This window comes from Cibotium barometz, chromosome 39 (genome assembly GCF_041138505.1).
Source record: "Cibotium barometz isolate CiBa-2024 chromosome 39, ASM4113850v1, whole genome shotgun sequence".
NCBI classification, from domain to species: Eukaryota; Viridiplantae; Streptophyta; class Polypodiopsida; order Cyatheales; family Cibotiaceae; genus Cibotium; species Cibotium barometz.
The window spans coordinates 43,335,078-43,360,536 of NC_141084.1; the positions used below are offsets into that span (position 1 = coordinate 43,335,078).

Below are 25,459 nucleotides of genomic sequence, written 5' to 3' on the forward strand. Positions count from 1 at the left end.
CATAATACCATGAGCAATAAAGGAATGGTACGCACATTTGTGTTCAAGACCCTCTCCTATTTTTTGGGTGGAATTACGGAAAGTGGTCTTGTTAGACAAAATGAAGGTGCTGGATATTTTTGATTACATGCCAGGTTATAGTGGATGCAGACGAAGCTACTTTCACACTTATACTGCTGCTGCATTATCGGTTGGCATTGAGAACCTAGAGGAACTTGAAGAATATGGAAAACACAAATTGTTACGATACAAAACTAATAGGCCATTAGCAATTGAAAATGTAAAGGTAGACACAATAGATTGAGTCATTGATGTAAAGAGAATACAAACTGAGTCATTTGGGTCATTTACAACATGTTAGTATGATTTTGTATCATAATCTATCAACCCATCCGTGATTTACATATGTCTTTTTCTCTCTCCATCTATTTTGTTGCAGGATTGCATTTAAGTTTTTAAATGCCTCAGATCATTTTGCTTTCATTTGTTGAATTCTCCTCAATGCTTGCATCACTTTAGATGACTTTAGTGTTTCTTTCTTGTGTAGTTGTTGAAGGATGCGGCGATAGAACCATTGAAACATCTCATATAGACTGTTTGCTTTGGATCTTCCACCCCTGTGTTGGGTATGTCTAAAGTACGCATTTCTAGCTTTTGAATGAAGAAGGGCATGTGGTTGTACATTATATGCTGCTGCATAGTAACAAAAAGTTATCTTACCATGTAAGGTGTTATTTCAAAAATACAAACAAAAAGTTGTCTTACCATGTAATGTGTTATTTGGGTGTCGGTCCATGCTGCCTTGAATGCTCTTTGAAAAGATTGCAAGTTCTCCTGGAAGTACTTTTTGTCTTGCAGAAGAGAACATCAACTGTTTGCTATACTTCCGCTTTAGCATTACGTGAAGCACCTTCATGATCTTTGACAGCATTATGTAGTCTTTTCCATTGTTGGTATTGAATTTTACTTGTGTATGTACTCTTGTTTGGCTTCGTAACCTTCAATTGGTGATTGCTGTTGATTTTGGAAAGGAATCTTCATGCCTTGACTCCTCCGATGGATGGTTTCATTGGAATATCCTTCTCATTAGATGACTTCTTCAAATCCTTCACAATCTGCACATTTCCACCATGCAACCCTATCTCGGATAACACCCTCTCCAAAGTAGCTATAGCATTCTTCTTTTCAGGAGCATTCTTGATTTTCCATGCAAAGCCAATATGAAGATATACTAGTTTCTCTATAATCCGGCATAGACCATGTAATGTGCAAATATGAACATTCTCAAGAGGAATGTCAAAAACTGGAAAAACGTTTTCGTCTAGAAGATTACGGTTAGGTGGTCTTCTCCACCACTTGGAATCCAAGTGATTTGCAGAGTCCATGCGGTACAGGCAAGGAGACTTTGCATTAGCTCCCTTTTACTGCAATTAAACAAACATTTAAGGGTCTTGAAGTCACTTGCAAGATGCCATACAACCTGAAATTCACCTCTCTTATCTACTGATAAGGTCCTTTTACCCTTCATTTGCTCACTTACTATAAGGGGAATCGGTGTACGACAAAAAACCCAAGATAAAACTTCATGGTCCTCTTTTATTACCTGTACATGCAAAGTGTCAAGTAAGATTTTGATTTAAGTGAAATGGGTAAAACACATTTATGAAGAGAATGCTTGTCACGTGAAATGATCCAAGCCACCATATGTTGTCTCAGACTGCACACTAAAGTAGAGTGGATCATCCCTTTTTAAATTAGTCAATGCCCTATTCATTAGGGTTATTGTGACTCTCTCCATTTTCTTCTCTTTTAAGATTTCCCACTCATCCATCTTGATCACAAATTGCAGAACACCACCTATCTCCTCATAACTGATGTCATAAAATTGCACCATCCTTTGTTGTAGCATCTCAAGGTCCATGAAAATGTTATTAAACTCATCATACATGAAACTATGGCTGCTCTCATTGTATTCTTCTTTGATGTGAAATGGTTTGCCAAAGTATTCCAGTTGCTCTGAGTTTAGATCACCCCGAAGCTTCCAAACTTCTGTCGTACTTGGAAGCAACTTCTGCTTGATTCCCTTGGCTCCAAGAACAGATGACACAGACTTTTGAATTGTAGTGTAACCTTTACGAATAACTCCACTTGAATCCATTACCCCTTGAATGTCAATTGTAGATACTATGTTATTGCTCACAAACTCATCAACAATATGTCTTTGAACAACCTTAAATTTCTTTTCTTGGATCAAAGTCTTCGTTACTCTTGATGTTACCAGTGGTTTGAGTTGCATAGGAGCACTAATGTTAGGATTCACATTCTCCTTATCAGGTTATAGCACAACCCTATCGTACAATTAATCAACATTAACATGATATGTCAAGTTACCCAAAAAAAATGATAACTACCAAACAAATCTTTAAGCCATACCTTATTGCTTTTATTCTTTTCTTTAAGCCCCTAGATCCAACTTTCAACTCTTCAACATTCTTTAGCTTTCATTTTCGCTTTCTTGGTCCCATACAAGTCTCCTTTTCTCTGTATGTATTGATTTGTTTCATCATGTTTGCAATCTGTCTGCCTTGTTCCTCAAGCTTGTGTCTTTGAACCTCACACTCCTCTCTTAAATGAAGTACTTCCATTGCTTGGTATTGGGAATAGAATCTTTCACTTTATGCTATGGTAGAGATTGACTTGCAATACCCCAACAAACCTTTATCACCATCTCTTGTAAATCGCAAGAGACTAGTGGGATTTGAGAAGGGTGGGTGGGATACCGTTAGTGGATCAATGGGGTACAAAGAACCATCACAGCAAAGATCTATGTTTTTCTGTCCAGAGAGCCTCATATTTGCTTTGTCGCTTGAAGAGGGTATCCAAACCTGTTTCTTATTACTACGCTTTTGGATTGGTTCATACTATATACCCAATTCAATGTGAAGATGGTGCTTCTTGGAAGCTTGCTCATTGTTATCTCTGAGAATATTGTCCTCCATGGATATTGTTAGCTATGGAATATAGAAGGTGAGCTATGAAAAAATAGAGCTTGTATATTTGGGCATTTTAGCAAGAGAAACTTGAATTTTTTCCCTCCATATAGATTGTCAGTACCACTATAGCTTCCTTAAAGGCACCGAACATTCCTTTTGCAGCTTTTAGAATAGTATCCAAAGGTAAGATTATAAAACAGAAAATGACAGTTTTTCATAAAGAAGATTGTACTTTTTTGAGGTAAAAAGTACAATTCTCTCTTTTACATTCTTTTATTTTTTGACTTTAGATTTTCTTTTCTTTGCTTTTATATTCTTTTCTAGAGAGAGAAATTAGAAATTTGTGAGTTTCTTACAAGGCCGTACAAATGACCTCTAAACTTTTCTAATGAAAGACACCATATTTATTTATATACAAAAATGTATACAAAGATCTGACTAGACAAACTGTGGCTTCAAAATCTAAAGGGGTGTATACTCTTCCTCTAAAATGGGGATAGAGTTATCTACCAAGCTAGGAGTTATCTAAAATGGGGACAGAGTTATCTACCAAGTTAGGAGTAGGATGGATTGTAGCTAAAGGAGTGTACTCAATCTCATTCTCCCCTTCTCCCTCTGCCAGGGAAAAGAAGTCATCGGAACATTAAGGACAACAGTCTTCGTCAGACAAGGGGGAGAAGTCTAGTTCCGCGTATCCATGAAACACGCTAGCTTGAATATATCTGAAGTACGGGCGAATGGATAAGATTTCGAACTCCCTATATACCATGGGGAGTTGGGGCAGCCCAAAAGTAGCCCCAAATCCTGAAAGTGGACAAATGTGGTCAATCATTGCAACTCTGTCTGTAGGGATGATGCTTGTTACGTTGTCATATACCCATCTATTCTGGGATATCTCTTGACCTTCGATTCTGATAGTGGAACTTTGGTGAGTTCTGAAGAAGCAAAATAGTCGGACTAAGTGTAGCTCTTCTATCCACCGGATTCGCTGTAACTTGATGGTAATATTTCCAACCTTCTTGGCATCAATGTGGAAATAGTTGTTCCCAGAATTCCAACAAACATTGCGACTCCACCCCCATTCAACACGGGAGGGATGAGGATCAGTTATGAGTTCCAAGGTTTGCATGACTGAATTTTGAACTTCGATACAAGGATATAAGCAAGTACATGAATACAACTTCTACAACATGCGAACCCCTTGATAAGATTCTAGGTTGCCCTGATAGTAGAATAATACCAGAATTAATATAGTATGAAATATAGTTGCTTAAAGAAGTCTTTAGGGTTTAAAATAACTTAGTAAAACAACCTATATGATCTGATACCACCTGTGAGGTGCCTGCCATAGGACCAATCTTAGAACCCTGCAGTGGCATACAACCTTTTAATAGTTGGCTAGGCTTACAAGGAAATTCCAATGGATGACACCGTGGCTCGCACCGAGTCCGTGGGATACGAGCCAAAGGAGCCTAACCTAGATCTATCTCGCACGTAGTCTCTTAAAAGCCAGACTGATCTCCCGTCTCGCACTCAACCGAGCTCCGAGATGCTGCGAGAATGCGGAGGTACTCCACTCTTGGTTCATGGTACAATACCGGCCTTAAAATGCACTCGATATCCTACTTTCTCCTAAAATGGTCACCCTTGGTTCAAGGTACAATACTGGCCTTAAAATGCACTCGATATTGTACTGCCCCCTAAGGTCAATGACTTAATCTATGGTAACCTAGAGGAATGAATATTGGAAAGCACCAGACTTATCGGGTCCACTCGGCACTATGGAAATGGTGTCGTGAGGACAACCAAATCCCCCACTTCCCACCCCACACTCACCCTTAACTTATCTAACTACTACCACATTTCTATAACAATTAAAAGACGGGTTCCTTTAATTCATTTTCCAACCAATGTGATTGAAAACATCCCTTCAATCAAAGGAAAATAGTTATTCATTTTGTCTACCATTCCTGAAACAACATTCTAAAGGGGAAATAACATCAGTTTTTATATACAACCGGGACCTCCATCTTTGAAAAGAGTGATCCAAAAGCTTAGAAAAGCGAACATAAAACACACAGTTGGATTATCCAGAATTTCAATGCTTCGTTCCGCTAAGACAGTAACCAAGACTTATTAAAAGAAAACCAAGGGACCCCCATTTCGAGCCCCATTCTAGCTAAATGTGATCCACCCTTGGTGGCATATCTATACTACAAGTCTCGTAGCCCAAGGAAAACTGGCAGCTCATCTACCTCGGCACGGCTGGCCAATCTGAGGTAGGCTAGGGAGCTAAGAGAGCTCCTAGTCAGGCACTCCCGTAAAAATGCCTTGAAAGTTATCAATGCCTATCTATCCGTCCGTCAGGGACATCCATTTGGAGACCAACATAATTCTATTAAAAAAATCGATCGAATGGTCCATTACCACAATGTCAAAAGATAATTTCTAGAAAGCGATAATATGGAATACAGTCTTTTGAACTTGAAATTCCAATAATATGAATGATCGTATCTCGTTTGGTTTGAGAACCAATTTTTATGGCAGTGTATTATTTTGGGTTTTTAGTACACAACTAGGGTCTCGAATGTAATGTTAACTTCAAAGAATTTTAATTATCCAAAAACCAACCTGGAGAGGTTCTTCCACCATTGTCACCCCTGCAAGGGTTCTTCGACCCTTGCAATAGGAGCCTCCGACTTTTTCCGGCCTGGTTATAAGCCGTCCCACTACGGGTCCATTTTGGGACCATCTCGGCTAAGTAAAAGTTTATGGAGAAGAAGAAACTAACCATAATATGTGAGAATTTTTGCTAACTGAACTATCAAAAATCCAGATATTGAGGTTAGGATTGCAATGTTATTGAGTCTAACTTGCTAGATATAAGTTCCTTTCTCAATTTAACATGATAGGCTATAGCATACTAAATTACTATATGGTTAACCACTTCACAAGAGGGAAGTGCATAATGTTTAGTAGAGATACACTACCTCTCTAGATTAAAGCAATAAATAGTGAAAATAATCACTTCTCTGTAGCTTAATTACAAAACTAGAGATTCTTCTCCTAATTTAGCATGATAGTATGTTAAAACCATGTATGAATAATCTCTTCACCAAAGGGATTAACTTGATTTTTAGTAGAGATACACTATCTCTCTAGATTAAGTAAAAAATCACTTCTCTCTAGCCTAATTGCAAAACTAGAGATTCTTTTCCTAATATAACATGATAGCATGTTAAAATAATGTATGATTAACCTCTGTACTAGAGGGATTAATTTAAATTTTAGTAGAGATACACTATATCTCTAGATTAAGTGAAAAATCAGTGAAATAATCACTTTCTCTCTAGCCTAATTGCAAAACTAGACATCCTTTTCCTAATCTAACATGATAGCATGTTAAAATAATGTATGATTAACCTTTGTATCAGAGGTTATCAATAATTAATCTATACACCTAAACAATCTTTCTAGATTAAGTGAGAAAAAATAGAGAAAAACTACTTTTTGAGTACCTTTCTCTCTAAAATAGGCTTAATAAGTATATGATTAAATGAATAATGATCAAATATAAACTCATTTCAACCTCATTTCTCTAAAATACACTTAATGAGTATATGAATAAAATGGATAATGATAAAATATAGACTTATTTCAACCTCTGTACAAGAGCTTATCAATAATTAATCTCTACACCTAATCAATCTTTCTAGATTAAGTGAAAAAAAATAGAGAAAAACTACTTTTTGAGTACCTTTCTCTAAAATAGGCTTAATAATTATATCATTAAAATGAATAATGATAAAATATAACCCCATTTCAACCTCTTTGCAAGAGCTTAGTAATAATTAATCTTTGTACCTAATCAATCTTTCTAGATTAAGTGAAAAAAATATAGAAAAACTACTTTTTGAGTACCTTTCTATAAAATAGGCTTAATAAGTGTATGATTAAAATGAATAATGAATATAAAATCATTTCAACCTCTGTACAAGAGCTTATCAATAATTAATCTATGCACTTAATCAATCTTTCTAGATTAAGTGAAAAAAACAGACAAAAACTACTTTTTGAGTACGTTTCTCTAAAATAGGTCCAATAAGTATATGATTAAAATGTATAATAATAAAATAGAAACTCATTTCAACCTCTATAAAAGATATTTTCACTAATTAATCTCTACACCTAATCAATCTTTCTAGATTAAGTGAAAAAAACATAGAAAAACTAATTTTTGAGTACTTTTCTCTAAATAGACTCAGTAAGTATATGATTAAAATGGATAATGATAAAATATAAACTCATTTCAATCTCTGTACAAGAGCTTATCATTAATTAATCTCTATAGCTAATCAATCTTTCTAGATTAAGTGGAAAAACAAAGAAAAACTACTTTTTGAGTACCTTTCTCTAAAATATTCTAAGTGCACAGGTTCTTTCATGAAATTAACATGATAATTTGAAAATTTAAACTAATATGAAGCCTTGCCTAAGAAGGATTATCGAAACGATTATAGAAGCTATTTTATCTCACTAGGAATTGATTATTTCTAGCGTAATTAGGTGATTATGAGTAATCACATAGGGGGTTGAGAAGGGGAATGATAACATGCATACAAATACAAGAAAAAAAAGCAATTTGAGAAGCTTCTTGCTCATGATTGCATGAGATTAGGCTTAAACACTAATTACCTCTCTCTAGGATTATAAAAAATCACTAAAAATGGAGGAATTAGGGTTAGGGTTAGGGTTTAACATAAACTTGAGCTTCCATTACCTTCTTGGGAGTGTGAAGGAGAGAGCTCTAGCCTTGTAATGCCTAAAAAAATTGAGTCCTTTTGCTTGTTTATATAGGAAATGGGAGAGCTCATGCCTTGCATGACCTGCTAAATTCAAAACAGCAGCATGTGGGTTGAAAAGGTGCCTTTTCTCCTCCTCTCTCCACCTCTGGTCCTGTGTGTGCGGGAATTTAAGAAAAATTAAGCCGATCAGCTTGCATGGTCACCTCGTTACCCTAGCTTAATCTGCCGGCTATATTTAAAAGATATAGCGGCTATGTTAATTTAATTTTTGCCTCTAAAAATTCCGGTAAACCTGCACGGATTAAGATTTATGTATTAACTAAAATAATTTAGTAAGTTTAGCGAGATTTTAAGACTAAGCAATGGCGGCTTTGATTGACGGCCTTAAAAGGGTTTCGTAAATCTAGTTGCTTAATTCTAGCCAAAAAAAAGTCCTATTTTTAGGGCTATAATTTAGGGAAAAAATTATTGGCCAGAATGTCTTTTTGGCCTACTTTGGGGACCTAATCTTTCTCTCTTGTTTAAATCTTCTTAATTAGTTTTGATTTGTGTTGAAGTAGCTTAAGTCATTTACTTAATTAGTCTGTGTGTGTAGCTAGTATGCAGGCTTTGAGTAGATAGACCCGAAATTCCTTTCTCCATTTTGCTTGCTTGAGCTTTGAATCAATTGTGCTTGAGTGATTAGTATTAATTAGCTAGTAAATTAGGTAGAAGTGCTATGTTTGAATGGTTTGGTTTTTGTGCAGTTATTTGAGGGAAGGGGGGGTGACCCTCCAATGGTTACCCCCGCCCATGGATGCCACCTCTTATTTATGTTGGGACATTCACATCTTCAAGATAAAAGGGCTATGTAAACATCTTTATTATGGCTAGTGGCTACACAGTAGAGATTGACTTAGAAGTTCATTAAAACATAACCTTTTTTTTCCTGGCACATTCAAAATTAGCAGATGTGAGAGGCCCACAAGGAGCATCACGTGCTTGTTTACGCTTCCTAGCCTCTTGAGGGTTTGGCAAAACATGTCTCCTCTTGTTTCAGATGTCTGTGCCAACTGTTCCTAGCAGGAAAAACGTATCCCTTCTTGTATTGATCATCATCATAGGTCTAAGCATGCTTGATGGAGTCTTCCAAGGTCTTCGGGGACTGTGTCTTGACATGAAGTTGATATTCTTTATCAAGGCCCGGAATAAAACCTCGCATCTTCTAAAATTCATCCAGACCTTCAAGATTAGTAATAATCTCCCTATACGTGGAGATGTACTAAGTGAGAGAGAGGCCAGTCATATGGCATATAGCCCAAGCACCCCAATTCTTAGCCTGTTTGTTGTTATGCAAGAATTCCTTGGAGAGAAATTCTTGAAACTCGTTCCAAGACATGGGACGAGCAAAGAGAGGAAAAGTGATCCACCACTTATAGGGCTTGCCTTTAATTCATAGACTATCTTCTACAGTCCTCTTATTGTCGGGCGTGGCTCTTAGCTGATGTATATCACCCCACTTGTGCAAAAAGATGTGAGCCCCATTCTTGTTGCGTTCACACTCTTCTCCTTTGAACTCAAGAAGTGTAACATTCTTGAGTTGGAGAGTAGTAGCACATTCAAAATCTTTGGAGGTGGAAACGACAGAAGCTACTACAACAGTTGACTGGCTCCTTGAGCCTGGGATGTAATAAAAGCTTTGAGAAGATTGGACAATGTAGTCACATTCTGATTCAAAGCCCAAAAGTTCTTTGCTAGTGCTTCTTGGTGGGTAACTAAAGCTTTGAAAGTCGCCACATCGACAAGACCATGATCTCCTAGATCCATGTCCTCCATGTCTGGCATAGTAACATTAGAGAGAGCCCGTGGCCGTTGTGGTGTTATCTTGTTCAAAATCGAAGGTGAGATGGTCACCGTCAGCCATGGAAAACTGGGTGGTCCTCTTTGTGGGAAAGAAGCTTTAATTTAAAAGTTATGAAAAGCTTCTGCAAGAGAGAGAGAGAGAGAGAGAGAGAGAGAGAGAGAGAGATAGATAGATAGAGAGATGGCCAAAATAGCCCCTGGCTCTATGGCGGGACAATGGAAATTACCCTTGGCTATGCGAGATGGCGGGAGTATAGAGGGGATGGGAATAGGCCTTGGCTATGTGAGGAGTGCGGCCCGTGGCCCTTTGGTAGTGGCTTGCGGCCTTGCCCGCAGCCCTTGGCCTTGATGATGGCTTGCTTGCAACCTTGCAGCTTTGCTCCCCATGAGAGAGGAGTGAGAGATCTTGCGACCCTCGTGTTCAGTGTGATGGCACTGATGCCTCCCCGTGAGAGAGCTCTCATGTGTACGTGCCTGTGTGTACGTGCATGTGAGGGCTTCCGACAATGGCAAACGGTCGTGGCACTGTTGTGTGTGGCCTTAGGGATTACTTTTACCAGGCACTCACGTGACCAAATCAAACTAGTTACCACTCTCTAGGCTCAAGTAGTGACACTATTTTGTTACTACCAACAAGGGCCAGCTTGCCTCTACGGGCCAAAGCTCTCTTGTTGCTACAAACAGCAAGCAACTTGTTTGGACACAAGGCATAACCACATCAAGACTACGCTTGTACATGGTTTTATTTGCCAAAGTTTATCACAATCTTCGAGCATCTGTTAAAAGATTGTGAAGGGTTATGAGCACTACGGCTCAATTAGGCTTTTCTGATTTCTCGTGATAAGCACTTCGTCTAATTTGGGCACAACTGACGCCATTGCCGGTCCTCTTAGCCCAAGTAAAACACACCTCAGTTTTTGATTTACACTAGTCAAACTACGTGACTTTGATGGTCAACACTAAGTCTATGCTCAGCTTAAATTTAGTTCTCTGAACCAAATGTGTGATCACCACATGCGCTACTTTCGCGGTGCTACGGTCATAGACGTGTTCACTAGGCACAACGGCCATAGAACGGCTTTGTCTCGAAGGACTCGGTACTACGGCCGTTGGATTTGTCTCTCTCTTAGCACGCGACGCTACAGCCGTGTGCGGTGGGTCTCGTTCGTGGAAAACGGGCACTACGGCCACACGACGCGATGGTCGTGTGGATTTGTTTCGTGGGGTGTGCCGTTGTTTTGTGTTATTTTTTTAAAAAAAAATAAATAACAAGCTGGGCCGGCCCTCGCCGCTTCGGGCGTGGCCGCCCGCCCGTGGGGAGTGTTCACAATAGGCCCTATTCTGGCCGCCGCCGCCTGGTAGGCCGCCCGATGACCGCCAATGTGAATTTTTTTTAAAAAAATAAAATAAAATAAAAAATAACGGGCCGGGCCGGCCCTCGCCGATTGAGCATGGCCGCCCGCTGGCCAGCCGCCTGCTTCATTTTTAATTAAAAAAATGAACAAATAAGTTTCATTTTTAATTAAAAAAATGAACAAATAAAATATTTTTTTTTCTTTTTTCTGCTGCTGTCGCTGGTGGTCGTTGATGGCCGCCTGGCCGCCCGCTCTGCTGGCCGCCCGCCTGGCCTTTGGGGCTGGCCGCCCGCTGGGCGCCTAAGACTGGTTGCCCGCTGGGCGCCTAAGGGTGGCCTGGCCGGCTGGCCGGCCGCCTCAGCTGGTCGCCTAGCTGGCCGCTGGGCTAGCCTGGCTACAGCGCCATCCTCCACACGCCCAGCAACACCAACGAGCAGGCGGCGTTGTTTGCTTCAGCTCTTCCCAGGCTTTCGCAGCCAAACGTCATTTTCGGCAGAATAGGCGTGGGGCTGGTCTGCGCCCCCCCAACACACGGGTCAACGAAATGCGTCTCACAGCATCGTGGTATTGCGGTCCTTTCGTGGGCTGGTTTTTGCCCCTCACCCCCACACAGAGTTTCGATTTTCGCTGGGGGCTGCTCTTCGCCCCTTCAAGGCTCTTTCCCCACTCAGCCCCTTCAAGGCAGTCAGCAAGTCTCCATGGGCTCTGCGCCCCCCCCCTTTTTCCACACAGCTTCAACGCTTGGTAGACCTTCACTCAGAAAATTTCAATCGTATAGAAAAAAAACGAAAATTGCTTACTTGATTTTCCTTGCTGTGTGTGGGCTCCGGTCCCCTGTTCACAGGCTATATAGTGTGTGGCCTGCCGTCCACACTAGCTTGGCCGCCCATGACTCCGCATGGGCGTCCTCTCCCACTGAACCCCGGGACATGGCTATCCGGTCTGCCGTCGGTCATAGGCGTTACAGCCTACGTGACATTTACCAGTGTTACATTCCTGTAACGCCGCTACGGGCATTACCACAAGAGGGGACGGCCTCTGGCTCACCACCCAGCCATAGAGGAAGAATGAGGATTGCCCCTCATCCCCCAGGCTATATAGTGTGTGGCCTGCCGTCCACACTAGCCTGGCCACCCATGACTCCGCATGGGCGTCCTCTCCCACTGAACCCCGGACATGGCTATCCGGTCTGCCGTCGGTCACAGGCGTTACAGCCTACGTGACAAGAAAGGTCTTGGAGCAAGTGTGGTCCAAGGCGTTTGTTGGCGAAGCTTGCGCATTATTCTTACTCCTGTATGTGGTTAATTAAAGCATAAACTCTGCTAGTTTATTAAAAAACATAGGAGCGTGCTTTCCCATTGCTGAAGATTGTTGACGATGTTCATCTTTTGGTTTGTCCAATTGTAAGAGCTTTTCCTCACTGGACCCCTGCATGTTTTTAGTAGGCTTGGGTACCCACTTTCCTTTTTCCTGCCATGTTGTTTTGACGAACGGTACTTTATCCTTGTGGTTTTTATATGGTAGTTTTGTTAAAGTTAGTGGCTTTTGTTTCTTGATGGCTTTTGGTTGCCATATTTGTCGTGTTTTCAGCTTGATTGTTTGTTGATCTTTTACGGTGTTGTAAACAAGTTTGTTTTCATGTGTTGAAGGAGCTTGTACCTGTGTTGGTACAATCTGTTTTGGCACCCATATGCATGTGGCTCCATCGTAGTATCCTTGCACCTGTAGGCTCTTCTTTGTTACCCATTTTTGTGTAATGGTTTGTAAAGGCCTAGTGTAATTCAACTTTGTTTTGGGTCTTCTTTGAGGTGTTCTGTTGTTTATTGGGGAAGCTTTGGTGTGCTGTATTTGTGGTAGTCAGCTTTGTTCAACATACAGCTTGCGTGGAACCCAAATCTGTTGACAGTCTTCTTGTGCCTGTTTGAGTGCCTTTGGTATCCATATGGTTCTTTTCTGTTGGCTATACATGTCCACCCTTGTTTTCTTGAGCATTTGGCGTGGTTGTTCTTTGTCCGCCTTTGGTTCTTGAATTTGCTAATTTGAAACTTGCACAGTTGGTTGTTTGATTGTTGCTGCCTCTGGTTCTGATGCTTCTTCTGACTCAGAGTGAGATGAGTAATACTCATCACCAATGAATGGCGCGAACAATTCTTGTCCTTTGGTTTCAAATGTTATGCCCTCTTTCTTCCATGCTGGTACTGCATTGTATGTTCTTTGCCATGGCAATCCAAATATTACCGGCGTATTTGACCTTCCTGGCTTCATAACATAAAATCTATGTTGCACATTAGCATGGTCAATGTATAAAAGGAGATCAAAATAACCTTCTACACCACTTTCTTCTCCTGTAAAAGAAGCAAGTGTAGTGGTAGATGGTCTTAGCTTCGGGCTACCCATTTGTTCCCAAGATTCGTAGCTTAGTGTATTGATGTCAGCTCCTGAATCCATGAGAGCATACTGTTTAACTCTTTCTTCCCCTAGGTGCACCAGAAGGTGTGGGCGATGCGAGAAGGCATACCCTTTCAATTTTTCCACGGCACATAGTCTAGGTTTCTTACTGATTTTAATATCGGTAGTTTCTGCGAGCTTGTTTCGTTGTTTTTTTAGCCTTCTTGCAGCTCGTTCCTTTGCTTCTGCAATAGCCTCTATTTTTGTGTTTCTTTGTTTTGTTTGCGTGTTTTAGCAGCGTGTAATCGTTCAAGGAGGTCAGGGGTTAGGGTTTCATGATATTTCTTTAATCTGCAACCACTAATCAAATTAGCCATTGGTTCGCCTTCAAGTGTGGCTAGATGTACTGCCCCACTTGTTGTCGATAAATCATATATGACATATGGGCCTATTCCTCGCTTCTTAACTTTAAAGCGTGTTGCTTTAGAGTGTAGACAAGTACTAGATCTCCGATTTTGAAGTCTTTTGAAACCACATGAGCATCATGGAATTTCTTAAGTCTTCGCTTTTGCGCATATAACCCTTCTACTGCTTGTAGCCTCGTTTCGTCTAACTTCTCCAATTCCTCCAGTCTTTGGCTAAACTCATGTCCATCCCATTGAAGCTCTTTTGCCACTCTAAGAGTTGGTATCAAAAATTCTAAGGGTAGGATATCGTCCAAGCCATATACCATGTTGAAGGGAGTAGTACCTATGGCTGTCTTATAGGCAACTTTGTAAGCCCATAAAGCTGAATGCAATTTAAGCTCCCAAACGGTTCATGTACTACTTACAATCTTCGTAAACACCATGCAAAGAATCTTGTTGGTACTCTCTGCTTGCCCGTTTGCTTGAGGATGATAAGGGGTTGATTTTTGATGAATGACCATGAATTCTTCTAAAAGGTACTGTATCACTTCATTTATGAAATGAGTACCTCTATCACTTACTATTTCTATGGGCAATCCATATCTTGTGAATACATACTCCATAAAGAAACCATGCCGTGGTTCTTGCATCGTTCTTAGGGGTTTCTTTTGCTTCTACCCACTTTGTCAAATAATCAGTGGCTACAATAATATATTGTGCCCTCGTTTGATGTGCAGGTGGGTTAATGGGGCCTAGAAAATCTATTTCCCATTTCGCAAAGGCTCGTGCGCCCATCATTGGTCTTAATGGCATGTTATCTTTCCGAATAGGTACTTTTGCCCTTTGGCAATCCTCACATCTCTTAACATATTCAGCAGCATCTTGAAAGAGCGTTGGCCACCATAATCCTACAATCATTATAGCTTTAGTCGCGGTGTCTGCAGAAAAATGAACGCCTGAAAGCCCTGAATGAGCTTGCTTTAACACTTTGACGTATTCTGCCTCAATGACGCATAGTCTTAACTCTTTGTATTTTCCTCTCTTGTAGAGTTTATTTGCAATGAGGTCATAGTCCCTTGATTCTATCTCAATAGACATTTTGCGAGCTTTTGTAACCTTTTCAAGGTACGTTCTCTCTTTGAGATATTTTACTATGTATTTGCTCCACTTTGGTGCTATAGAAACCTGGAACAAAGTTGCATGTTGTATAGGTGGTCTTATTCTACAGTCAGCACAATTTTCTATATGTTCGTGAACATCTCCAATTATGCTAGGCCAATAAACTCCTAACCAGTAGATCTGCTTGCAAGTTTGAATCCCCGACATGTGAATATTACCTAATGTAATATGTGCCTGGTGTAGGTAATGGGTCTTTTGATACGGCTCTATACATAGCCTTAATATTCCATCCAGCCCAAGGTAGTACATTCTTCCTGCTATATCATATACATACATGCAGTCATTCGTACCAAATCCTTCTTCTCGCGAAGAGGTAATGGTATATCAAATTGACCAATGGTCATCAAGGGAATGAACTTTGTACTCCATCTTGGCACCATTTCTATGTTAAAAAGGTAGGCATCTGGCAAGTCATCATTGACACATTTTGGTGGTTCCCCATGCATTAGGCGTGATAAATGATCTGCCCTTTGGTGTGTCAACCCCTTCTTAAACTACTACTGTAAAATCAAATTCTAGTAAGATGATGAACCATCTTACTATCCGTCCCATACTACAAGGCTTGTTCACTAGGTAAAGTAATGCCTGATGGTGTGACAAAGAACACAAATTTATTTGCCGATAAATAGTGTCTAAATTTTTTGACCGCATAGATCATTCCTAGGCCCTCGCGTTCTGTGGTGGTATAATTTCTTTCTGTGCTATTTAGCTGTCTGCTAGTGTAAGAAATTAGAAAGTCCATATTCTTTTCCCCAGGTTGAGCTAAGATAGCCCCTATCGCAAAATTTGATGCATCAACATGCACATGAAAAGTTAAGTTCCAATCTGGTGGTCTTAAGATGGGTGCAGAAGTGAGTGCATCTTTCAATTTGGTAAATGATTCCACACACTCCTCTGTCCAAATGAAAATGGTGATTAATCCGTAAAGGGGTTTTGCAATAATAGTGTACATGTATAAATTGACGATAATATCCATAGTGACCCATAAAACCTTTAACCTCTTTAGGATTATTTGGTCGTGGTAATTCAACAATAATTTTAATTTTCTCAAAATCTGTTGATATGCCATTTTTAGACACAATATGCCCAAGTATTTTGCCTTGTTTGACCATAAAAATATACTTTTCAGGGTTAAGGCAAATCTGGTAGAGACGACACTTTTCAAAGACCAATTTTAAGTGGCCTATGTGTTGATTCCTTTCTTTGGAGTGTACACACAAATCATCCATGTATACCTCTAAGAAATCCCTAAGGTATTCCTTAAATGCATGACTCATAAGCCTTTGAAATGTGGTAGCAGGAGCATTTGTTAACCCAAAGGGCATAACCCTATAGGCAAAAATTCCCCACTCAGTTGCAAAAGAAGTCTTATGTTGGTCTTTGGGATCTATGGACACTTGATTGTACCCCAAGAATTATCGGAAGAGTCTTCCATTTCCGTTGTCCAGATGTCTCTTAATTCTTTCTTTAGTTCCTTGTATTTGGCTTTTCTTTCCAGTTTTGTCATATCAGGCTTTTTTTGCTTTCTACCTTTTGATTCTGTCTTGTTTTCCTAGTTAGTATCCATTTTGTTTTGTTTCCTTGGTTGCATTAGGAGAAATATGGACTCATTTTTGGGCCTTTTAGTTTTAGAGAGAGAGTGGCACTCAACCAATGAGAAAGAGGGTTCCGTTAATGGAGAATTTTGATTTTTTTCTAAAGTAAATTGAGTAAATTGAGTAAAATAATGTGAACTTTGAAGCTTATGGATAGTAAAATAATAGTAAAATATTCCAAACTTCAAAGCCAAAAGATCGTGGAGTTAGTAAACGAGATCTCCAACTTCCCTCGCAAATCTTGCACCGATCTTCTTCATCTCCAACTTAGTGGAGGTAAAGTTCATTTCAAAAATTTCCCAAGCCTCCTCTTCTTATTTTCTTTGTCTTCACAAGATGGCTACCTCTAGGAAGCCTTGTACTAGCATTTCAGCTGTTACTATATTCAATAGTTATAATACAGACGATGGGGGAATGGATACCATCTATAATTACGATTGGGAGTTGGGTACTTTTACAGAGAAGAAAGAGGAAGAAGAGAAACACGAATGAATTTGTGGAGCCATTCAAGGGACAAGTTAAAGTCTAGTTCAAGCTCTGTAAATCTACCAAGCGTGTGACACTTAGACTTGAGGGTGAAAAGATTTCCTCCTGGTCTTCCACGATATTGTCCCAATTGTAAGTTGTATTTGAGTGAAATCTTCTTTTGTTTTCTATTTGTTGTATTAAAGCTAGTTGTACTTTAAGAGTATACAATTTTGTTTTCATTCAATAGTCTATGTTACGATGCAGATATTTACCCTTGCAATAGGATAGACTGGTATAAGCGGAATTTTTGATGCTTTCCATGCATTTGTAGGAGAATTAATTTACAAAGGAAGGACTCATAGAGATCTTGCAGAAAATGGCATATTTTTCTATGATATGCATTACTTGGAACCTAACACGTCTTTTGGGTGGGGTAGTTTAACTCCATTACCCCTCCCATCATTTGAAAGCAAACATTGGTCATTGCCAACTGCACAAACTAGTGAAAGCTATAGGTATCAAGATATACAAAAGTCTCTTAAGGCATCTGTTGCAACAAAGAATGTTAGGCTTACTATTTTTATGCCTATTGAAGTGTTTGTTGACTTTTTCTTTGATGAAGAAATCAGAACCACTTCAACAATGCTTATTTGCAAGTCAAATAATTCACTAGACTTTTTAGATGATGGCTGGGACATGAAAAACACAGATGGTTTCATTTCTGTTCTACAGAAGAAGTCGCTAATTTGTAAGTACATTATCAACTCTCAAAACTTCATTACAACTTTTCACTACATGAGATATCATCAAGTTGCAGGCAACCTTGTTCCACTAGATCAAGATTTGGAGTCTAATCCAGAGAATAGGCCTTTAGTAATGGAAATTTATTTGGACGACAATTTGTTGACAATGTTGAACACATGGTCAAAAAGATCTCTTTCCCAAATTAGAGAATACCTTACATACGAGGAGATCAAAGATTTTCCAAAAGATTATGAAATCACAATGGACACAATAAAGGTAAACCATTGGCACATAACTTAGAATTTATTATGCTAAATATAACTTCATATAATGGCACTAATAATACCCCTCTTTTTTAACAGGTTCCAAAACGAAAAGAGAAAATCACTTTTTGCAAAGACTCTATCTCTCATACCATTCACTTGATTAGTCGTTAAATAATGACAATCAAAACATTGTAACTCCAAAAGTGATGTAATTCAAAATATCATATGTATTGAAGATGTTTTTTTGTTACAATGGTCTCATGTCTCTTACAAAACTCATGTCTCTTACAAAAAATGTGTTAATAATAAATAATGTTACAAGGGACGGGTTTCAGGTCTCAGGTCCTCGACCATGACCACGACCACGCCGGTTTGTTTGTGGTGGAAATAATGTTACAAGGGACGGGTTTCAGGTCTCAGGACCTCGACCACGACCACGACCACGCCGGTTTGTTTGTGGTGGCCTTTGGCCTCGCGGTCTGGGTGTCTTTTGGCCTCATTGAACATTGGGTGGCCTTTGTTGATAATTCTCCATATCTCTCCACAACATATTCTCTCTTTCTTCGTTGACCTCTCTTTGGAGCCTCTCGGCCAAGAGGCGATCTTGATTGCTTGCTTGTTCTTGACTTTGCCTCCATGCTTTTACCTCTTCTGTACAAATATCAAAATTGCGTATTGCCTCTTGCTATTCCTCGATCTGTGCCATGTACTCTTGGGCCTGTCGAATCGCTTGTTGTTCAGCTTCCCTTGCAAATTCATCTCTTCGTTTGACCTCCTCTATTGCACGCTCAACGGACAGCAGCAATAAAGCTTCGAACAAATTTTATTGTGAAATTTTGTACTTCAAAATCATTGTAATCGCTGACAGACAAGTCCTGTACAAAAATGACACTGCTTTAGTAGACCTGTTATACATATAGCTAGCTACATTAGACATACATATAGCTTCACTGGAGATTTCTTACAACTAACATTCAATCACATTTGGAAGATGAAAATAATCTTCAAGGAAAAGGTAAGCGTTGAAGCAAGTTCTTCATCCACAGCTGACATCATTTGGCTGCAATGGCACTCTTATCCTTCGAAGTTGCATGGTTTGATTAAGATCTGGCTCCATCAAGAGATGCTCAATACACGAGACAAACTTTCGAGCACATCTGAGAGGTCAAAACAGGCATTAGCCAAAAGAGAAAAATGATTTATCTTTGCGATAACATAATATAAATGCCATAACAGACTTACTCTCTTACACAACCATGATATCCTCGACTAGAATTTGTGAAGTAGGAGGTATTATCCGGTAGTGAATACAACAGCAAACTCCAGTGCGATCTAAAAAAACAAATAGGGTTTGGTGTTATTAAAAAGAACACATTCAATTCCAAAATATATTGCCACTAAAAGATGCGACTAACCTTTCATTATAAGCCATGAATATAACTTTGGCATGGTCGAGCTTTACTGGTCGAAACCAATTCATGAGGTTCAAAAATGTAGTGTGCCGACTTTGTAATTGAGTAGATAGCAGTGGATCAATACTATAAACAAACATTTGAATTTTGGGTGGCAGAAGAGATGTTATATACCTAGGCAACAATGACAAGAACAAAGAATTAATTGAAAGAAATAGGTCCCATCGCAAAAAACATCAAGCTTACCATTACATTGCAATCATCAGAGTGTCTGTGACCTCGAGAGTTAGAGGAGCACCCAGGACACTAAAATCCATCCTATCAAATGTGCACAGTAATATATCCCTACCGATTGCAAAGACAGCTCTGTGATTCAGGTGACGACGCAGCAAATCAGCAACTTCTATATTATTCTGTTGTGTAATTTCATCAAGCTCTCTTTCTAGTAAAGCCCTATCAGGTGTGCAGGTTGGGGCATAGGGTCAGGTTGGGGCTCAGGAATAGGGTTAGGTTAGGGCACAAGGTCAGGTTGGGGCTCAAGCGCACAGGGTCAGGTTGAGGCACATTAGGAGAGGGTTACTTCTGATATATGTACTCTTTGAGAGCGGGTGTCCCTGTCATGAGGAATGCGTGAGCTCTCAGCGTTGCTTGAGCAACGATGAAGAGGGGGTACCGTCAGGATTTCCTGCATACGAATATCCCATATGAACCCAGGAGCCACTGTTTGGTCGTACCTAAACCTAAGCCTTCAAAGAGTATGAAAGTCTTTGGGCATCAATGTAAGTCTATGAGCATGAGCAGCGAGGAAATAGGTGTCTTCAAAAAACTCGATGAACTAGTCTTCAGTGATTTCTTGAAGACACAGGATGGCTGATGCAGACCATCTCATACCGATGCGCCATTGCTCACAAATCTCTCTCACAACCCTTTGGAAAGGGAGTCTGGCTACTACTGGTTGCATGTGCTGCTCGATTCTTCGAAGCTCTCGAAGAACAGAATTATGGGCTCGATATCACCGTCTTCTTCCTTGAGCTTGTAAAGAACCCAAAGTCTCGGCTCCCTTACTGTTCCCTGACCTTCGAGGTTGTCGCTTTGTATGAGCCATCTACAACATCAACCAATACCGGTCAGAAAATAAGTGTCTATACAAGAATAACAGGAGGGGTCAATAACAGGAGGGGTCAGCACCAAGCGAAAGAAGCTGTTTGGGATTCAAGATGGACTCCTATCGCTTGGTATTGACTCTCTTTTAGGACATAAGAGGAGGGGTCAATACCAAGCGATGAGAGTAGTTTGGGCTTCAAGATGGACTCATATCGCTTGGTATTGACCCCTCTCAAGAAATACACAGGAGGGGTCAATACCAAGCGATGAGAGCAGTTCGGGCTTCAAGAAGGACTCCTATCGCTTGGTATTAGAAATACACATGAGGGGTCAATACCAAGCGATGAGAGCAGTTCGGGCTTCAAGATGGACTCCTTTCGCTTGGTATTGACCCCTCTGAAGAAATACACAGGAGGGGTCAATACCAAGCGAAAGGAGCAGTTCGGGATTACAAGATGGACTCCTATCGCTTGGTGTTGACCCCTCTGAAGAAATACACAGGAGGGGTCAATACCAAGCAAAAGGAGCGGTTCGAGATTACAAGATGGACTCCTATCGCTTGGTATTGACCCCTCTAAAGAAATACACAGGTTACCAAGTGATGAGAGCAGTTCGGGCTACAAGATGGACTCCTATCGCTTGGTATTAACCCCTCTAAAGAAATACATAGGTTACCAAGTGATGAGAGCAGTTCGGGCTACAAGATGGACTCCTATCGCTTGGTATTAACCCCTCTGAAGAAATACACAGGAGGGGTCAATACCAAGCGATGAGAGGAGTTCGGGCTTCAAGAAGGAATCCTATCACTTGGTATTGACCCCTCTAAAAGAAATACACAGGAGGGGTCAATACCAAGCGATGAGAGTAGTTCGGGCTTCAAGATGGACTCCTATCGCTTGGTGTATTGACCCCTCTGAAGAAATTCACAGGAGGGGTCAATACCAAGCGATGAGAGCTATTTGGGCTTCAAGATGGACCCCTATCGCTTGGTATTGACTCTCTGTAGGACTACAGAAGAGGGGTCATTACCAAGCGAAAGGAGCTGTTTGGACTTCAAGATGGACTCCTATCGCTTGGTATTGACTATCTGTAGGACTACATAGGAGGGGTCAATACCAAGCGAAAGGGGTTGTTTGGGCTTCAATATGGACTCCTATTGCTTGGTAATGACCTTGATATGGGCAGCCATACACCCGCGTCCTACATAGGGTTGTGATAAAGATATGTGCAGACCACGCCAGGTGATGTCAAGACCAAGCGATAGGGGCCCTGTGTCCTTAGCAAAGGTCTCCTATCGCTTGGTACTGACCATACACTGCAAAAGCACCATGTTCCGTGACCTACATAGATAGCTGCAAAATATGAATACATCAAAATGTACCTGAAAAGTAGTGGACAAGGTATGGTGAGGAGGGCAAATGTGAGTGGTAGGAGAGAGTGCAAACTTGCAAGCAGTACAAGAGCGCAGGCAATCTAGAAGAGCAAAGGCGCATTGTGTTGTATGCAGCGAAAGTTATAGTAGATAGACTTGGGGGCGCGCATTAATGAAACAAGATCAAATTTAATATTAAAAACATAATGCATGCGAGAGTGAGTACCTTGCATTTATGACGTCTGTCAAGGTGCGAATACCTAAACTCGATAACGGTCGAAAAGTTTTTAGGTCTCGAGACTCGAAAGATCCATCTGTGCTTCATTTGCTCTCCCTCGCCATCGCCGCTGCATAACGTCCCTCGCCATTCGCCATCGCCACTTTCTTGAAAAACCCCTTTCTCGCCATCGCCATTGCCCCTTATTGCCAAACAAGAGCTTTTCGTTAAAAAACACAGGCATGCCCTCTGTGTGTGTGTGTGTGTGTGTGTGTGTGTGCGCGCGCGCGCGCGCGCGTGCACAAACCTAATATGGTTCCTAGAACAATGTTTAGATATCGATCGATGTACTACTTACTGTTAGTGCCTTCAGCAAGAAGCAAGATATCGGTCGAGGCACATCTCTCTCTCTCTCTCTCTCTCTCTCTCTCTCAAACACACACAGATAAACCCTACCTGTGTTAAAACCATATCTTGGTGTGCCATCGTTTTCAAAACCCTACCTGTGTTAAAACCATATCTTGGCATGCCATCGTTTCTTTCGTGCCCAACTCTCTCAGTACATGGCACATGCCCTTATTTTGATTGTTTCTGAAATGGGGTTTTCTAGCCCTGCTCTACCTTACTCTCTATTGGCCATGCACACACGAGGCTGTTTGAAATAACCAAGAGCTCACACGCATTTAGAACTCCCAAGCTACTTGGTTTCCCTTTCTCGGTGTCGTATCAATTTTCAGCATTATTGGGGTCAATACCAAGTGATAAGTGACTTCCTCTGGCTTTACAGGAGTCGTATCGCTTGGTGTTGACCCCTCAGCCTTTTCTCCTTGGTTTTTTATTATGGGGTCAATACCGAGTGAGAACGCCTTCTCAAAACCTGGAGAAAGCCTCTCATCGCTTGGTATTGACCCCTTTTCTTGTTCTTTATTATTGGGTCAATACCACGCAATAAGGCATTCTCAAACCTAGAGAATGCCTCTTATTGCTTGGTGTTGACCCCTCAGCCTTTTCTCCTTGGTTTTTTATTATGGGGTCAATACCCAGCGAGAACGCCTTCTCAAACCTGGAGAAAGCCTCTCATCGCTTGGTATTGACCCCTTTTCTCGTTCTTTATTATTGGGTCAATACCACGCGATAAGGCATTCTCAAACCTTGAGAATGCCTCTTATCACTTGGTGTTGACCCCTCAGCCTTTTCTCCTTGGTTTTTTATTATGGGGTCAATATCGAGCGAGAACGCCTTCTCAAACCTGGAGAAAGTCTCTCATCGCTTGGTATTGACCCCTTTTCTCGTTCTTTATTATTGGGTCAATACCACGCAATAAGGCATTCTCAAACCTTGAGAATGCCTCTTATCACTTGGTGTTGACCCCTCAGCCTTTTCTCCTTGGTTTTTTATTATGGGGTCAATACCCAGCGAGAACGCCTTCTCAAACCTAGAGAAAGCCTCTCATCGCTTGGTATTGACCCCTTTTCTCGTTCTTTATTATTGTGGGTCAATACCACGCGATAAGGCCTTCTCAAACCTTGAGGATGCCTCTTATCACTTGGTGTTGACCCCTCAGCCTTTTCTCCTTGGTTTTTTATTATGGGGTCAATACCGAGCGAGAACGCCTTCTCAAACCTGGAGAAAGCCTCTCATCGCTTGGTATTGACCCCTTTTCTCGTTCTTTATTATTGGGTCAATACCACGTGATAAGGCATTCTCAAACCTTGAGAATGCCTCTTATCGCTTGGTGTTGACCCCTCAGCCTTTTCTCCTTGGTTTTTTATTATGGGGTCAATACTGAGCGAGAACGCCTTCTCAAACCTGGAGAAAGCCTCTCATCACTTGGTATTGACCCCTTTTCTCGTTCTTTATTATAGGGTCAATACCACGCGATAAGGCATTCTCAAACCTTGAGAATGCCTCGTATCCCTTGGTGTTGACCCCTTCCCCTTTGCGGCTTCCTTTTCTCGTTCGTTTCTATCAGGGGGTCAATAACACGCGTTAAGGCGTTCTCAACCTTGAGAAAGCCTCTTATTGCTCTACCTTATCCTTGCTTCTAAACTGTGTCACAGGCATGTCAAAAAGAGTTGAGTTTGAGTCAGATGTCAAGGCAGAAGAGACCAGTAACAAAAAGCTGTACATGTTTTTTTACACAGAGCACGTGTCCATGACCGTACTCCCAAATTTACTTCCATGTACATGTTTTTACACAGAGCACGTGTCCATGACCGTACTCCCAAATTTACTTCCATGTTCAATATAGAAATTTCTATTGAGAGGTTGATTAATTTGCTCTAGGACTATTCTAGAGGAGCGAATGCGGGAGTATGAAGAGATTGTTTATGGCAATATGGTGACAAAAGATACCAGTGAGCAGTATATTCATCCCTTAGATATTGCAAAGGAGAAAAGCATGCATAGGATGCTGTATCGTTGCTTCGAGAAGTTTCCAAATTCGGCCATTACAGTGGAGGAAAAGTGTCCAGTACATTCAAAGAAGTGTCGCATACTACAATTCAGCTATGGCTTTTTATGTTTTCTGCATCTCCTTATTGAAGACTCCAAGTCCCCCTCAGACAAAGGCGATAGAGAGAAGTGCACTGGCAATTGAGGATGATGGATAGGATGAGGAGGTGGCTATCGATGCCAAGGAGGAGATGGCAGAGGCTTCAAAGCAAACATTTGATGCTAGTGTATCCCTTCTTGTGCCATCTCTCGACATTGAGGCTTCACAACATGTGGACAACAATGAGATAGAAGAAGGGGACTTGTCTCTTCCATGCCTGCCCAGCTAGTCTTTTACAGGGCAACAAGATTTTATCTTGTTAAATGACATTATGCATCTTTTTAATATGCGTGAAGACTATTGCTTGGCTGCTCTAGCAGGGTTTAGTGAAGCTGATAAGGGTTGGGTAGAAGGTGGTGTTGACAAGCACCTCCTAGTTGATTCTAAAGTCCAGGACGCAGAATTTATTCCTGGAAATCAGGTCCTAAAGGACATGTTTGATGAGGCCAAAACAGGAGAAATTCAGTTGCCTTCTGAGGAGGAGAGTGCTGCCATTGTAGAAAGACTTGGGTTGGCAGATATGGGTAGGTTTGAAGCCCAGACAGAAAAACAAGATGAAAGTAACTCCACTATCCATTTGTGGACGAGATCCGTGCTTGAGGATGATGAAAATCAACAGGTAAGAAAATATTTTGAGTTGTTTTGTGTTTTATCACTGTAGTTATTTGTATTTAAAGATAAGGGAAGAAAATTGATTTTGCAATTAACCATGTTGCTACACTGCCAGGTGTTTGTCTATGATGATGAGTTCCTAAGGA

General features: G+C 40.7%; 1 protein-coding gene across 1 annotated transcript; it reads left to right on the plus strand.

Moving 5' to 3' along the window:
- Positions 1–17,428: 17,428 nt before the first annotated feature.
- LOC147616124 (uncharacterized) lies at positions 17,429–18,213 on the plus strand. Its single transcript, XM_086777935.1, has 2 exons — positions 17,429–18,052; positions 18,139–18,213. Exons 1-2 carry the CDS (start codon positions 17,429–17,431, stop codon positions 18,211–18,213), a joined length of 699 nt encoding a protein of 232 aa, XP_086634061.1.
- The last annotated feature ends 7,246 nt before the right edge of the window (positions 18,214–25,459 follow it).

What these genes read in the sequence shown, in the direction of transcription:
- LOC147616124 (XM_086777935.1), top strand. Translation starts at nt 17,429, where the DNA reads ATGCATTACTTGGAACCTAACACGTCTTTTGGGTGGGGTAGTTTAACT. An exon ending in TCACAATGGACACAATAAAG is followed by an intron (nt 18,053 to 18,138) that starts GTAAACCATTGG and finishes CTTTTTTAACAG; the next exon opens with GTTCCAAAACGAAAAGAGAA.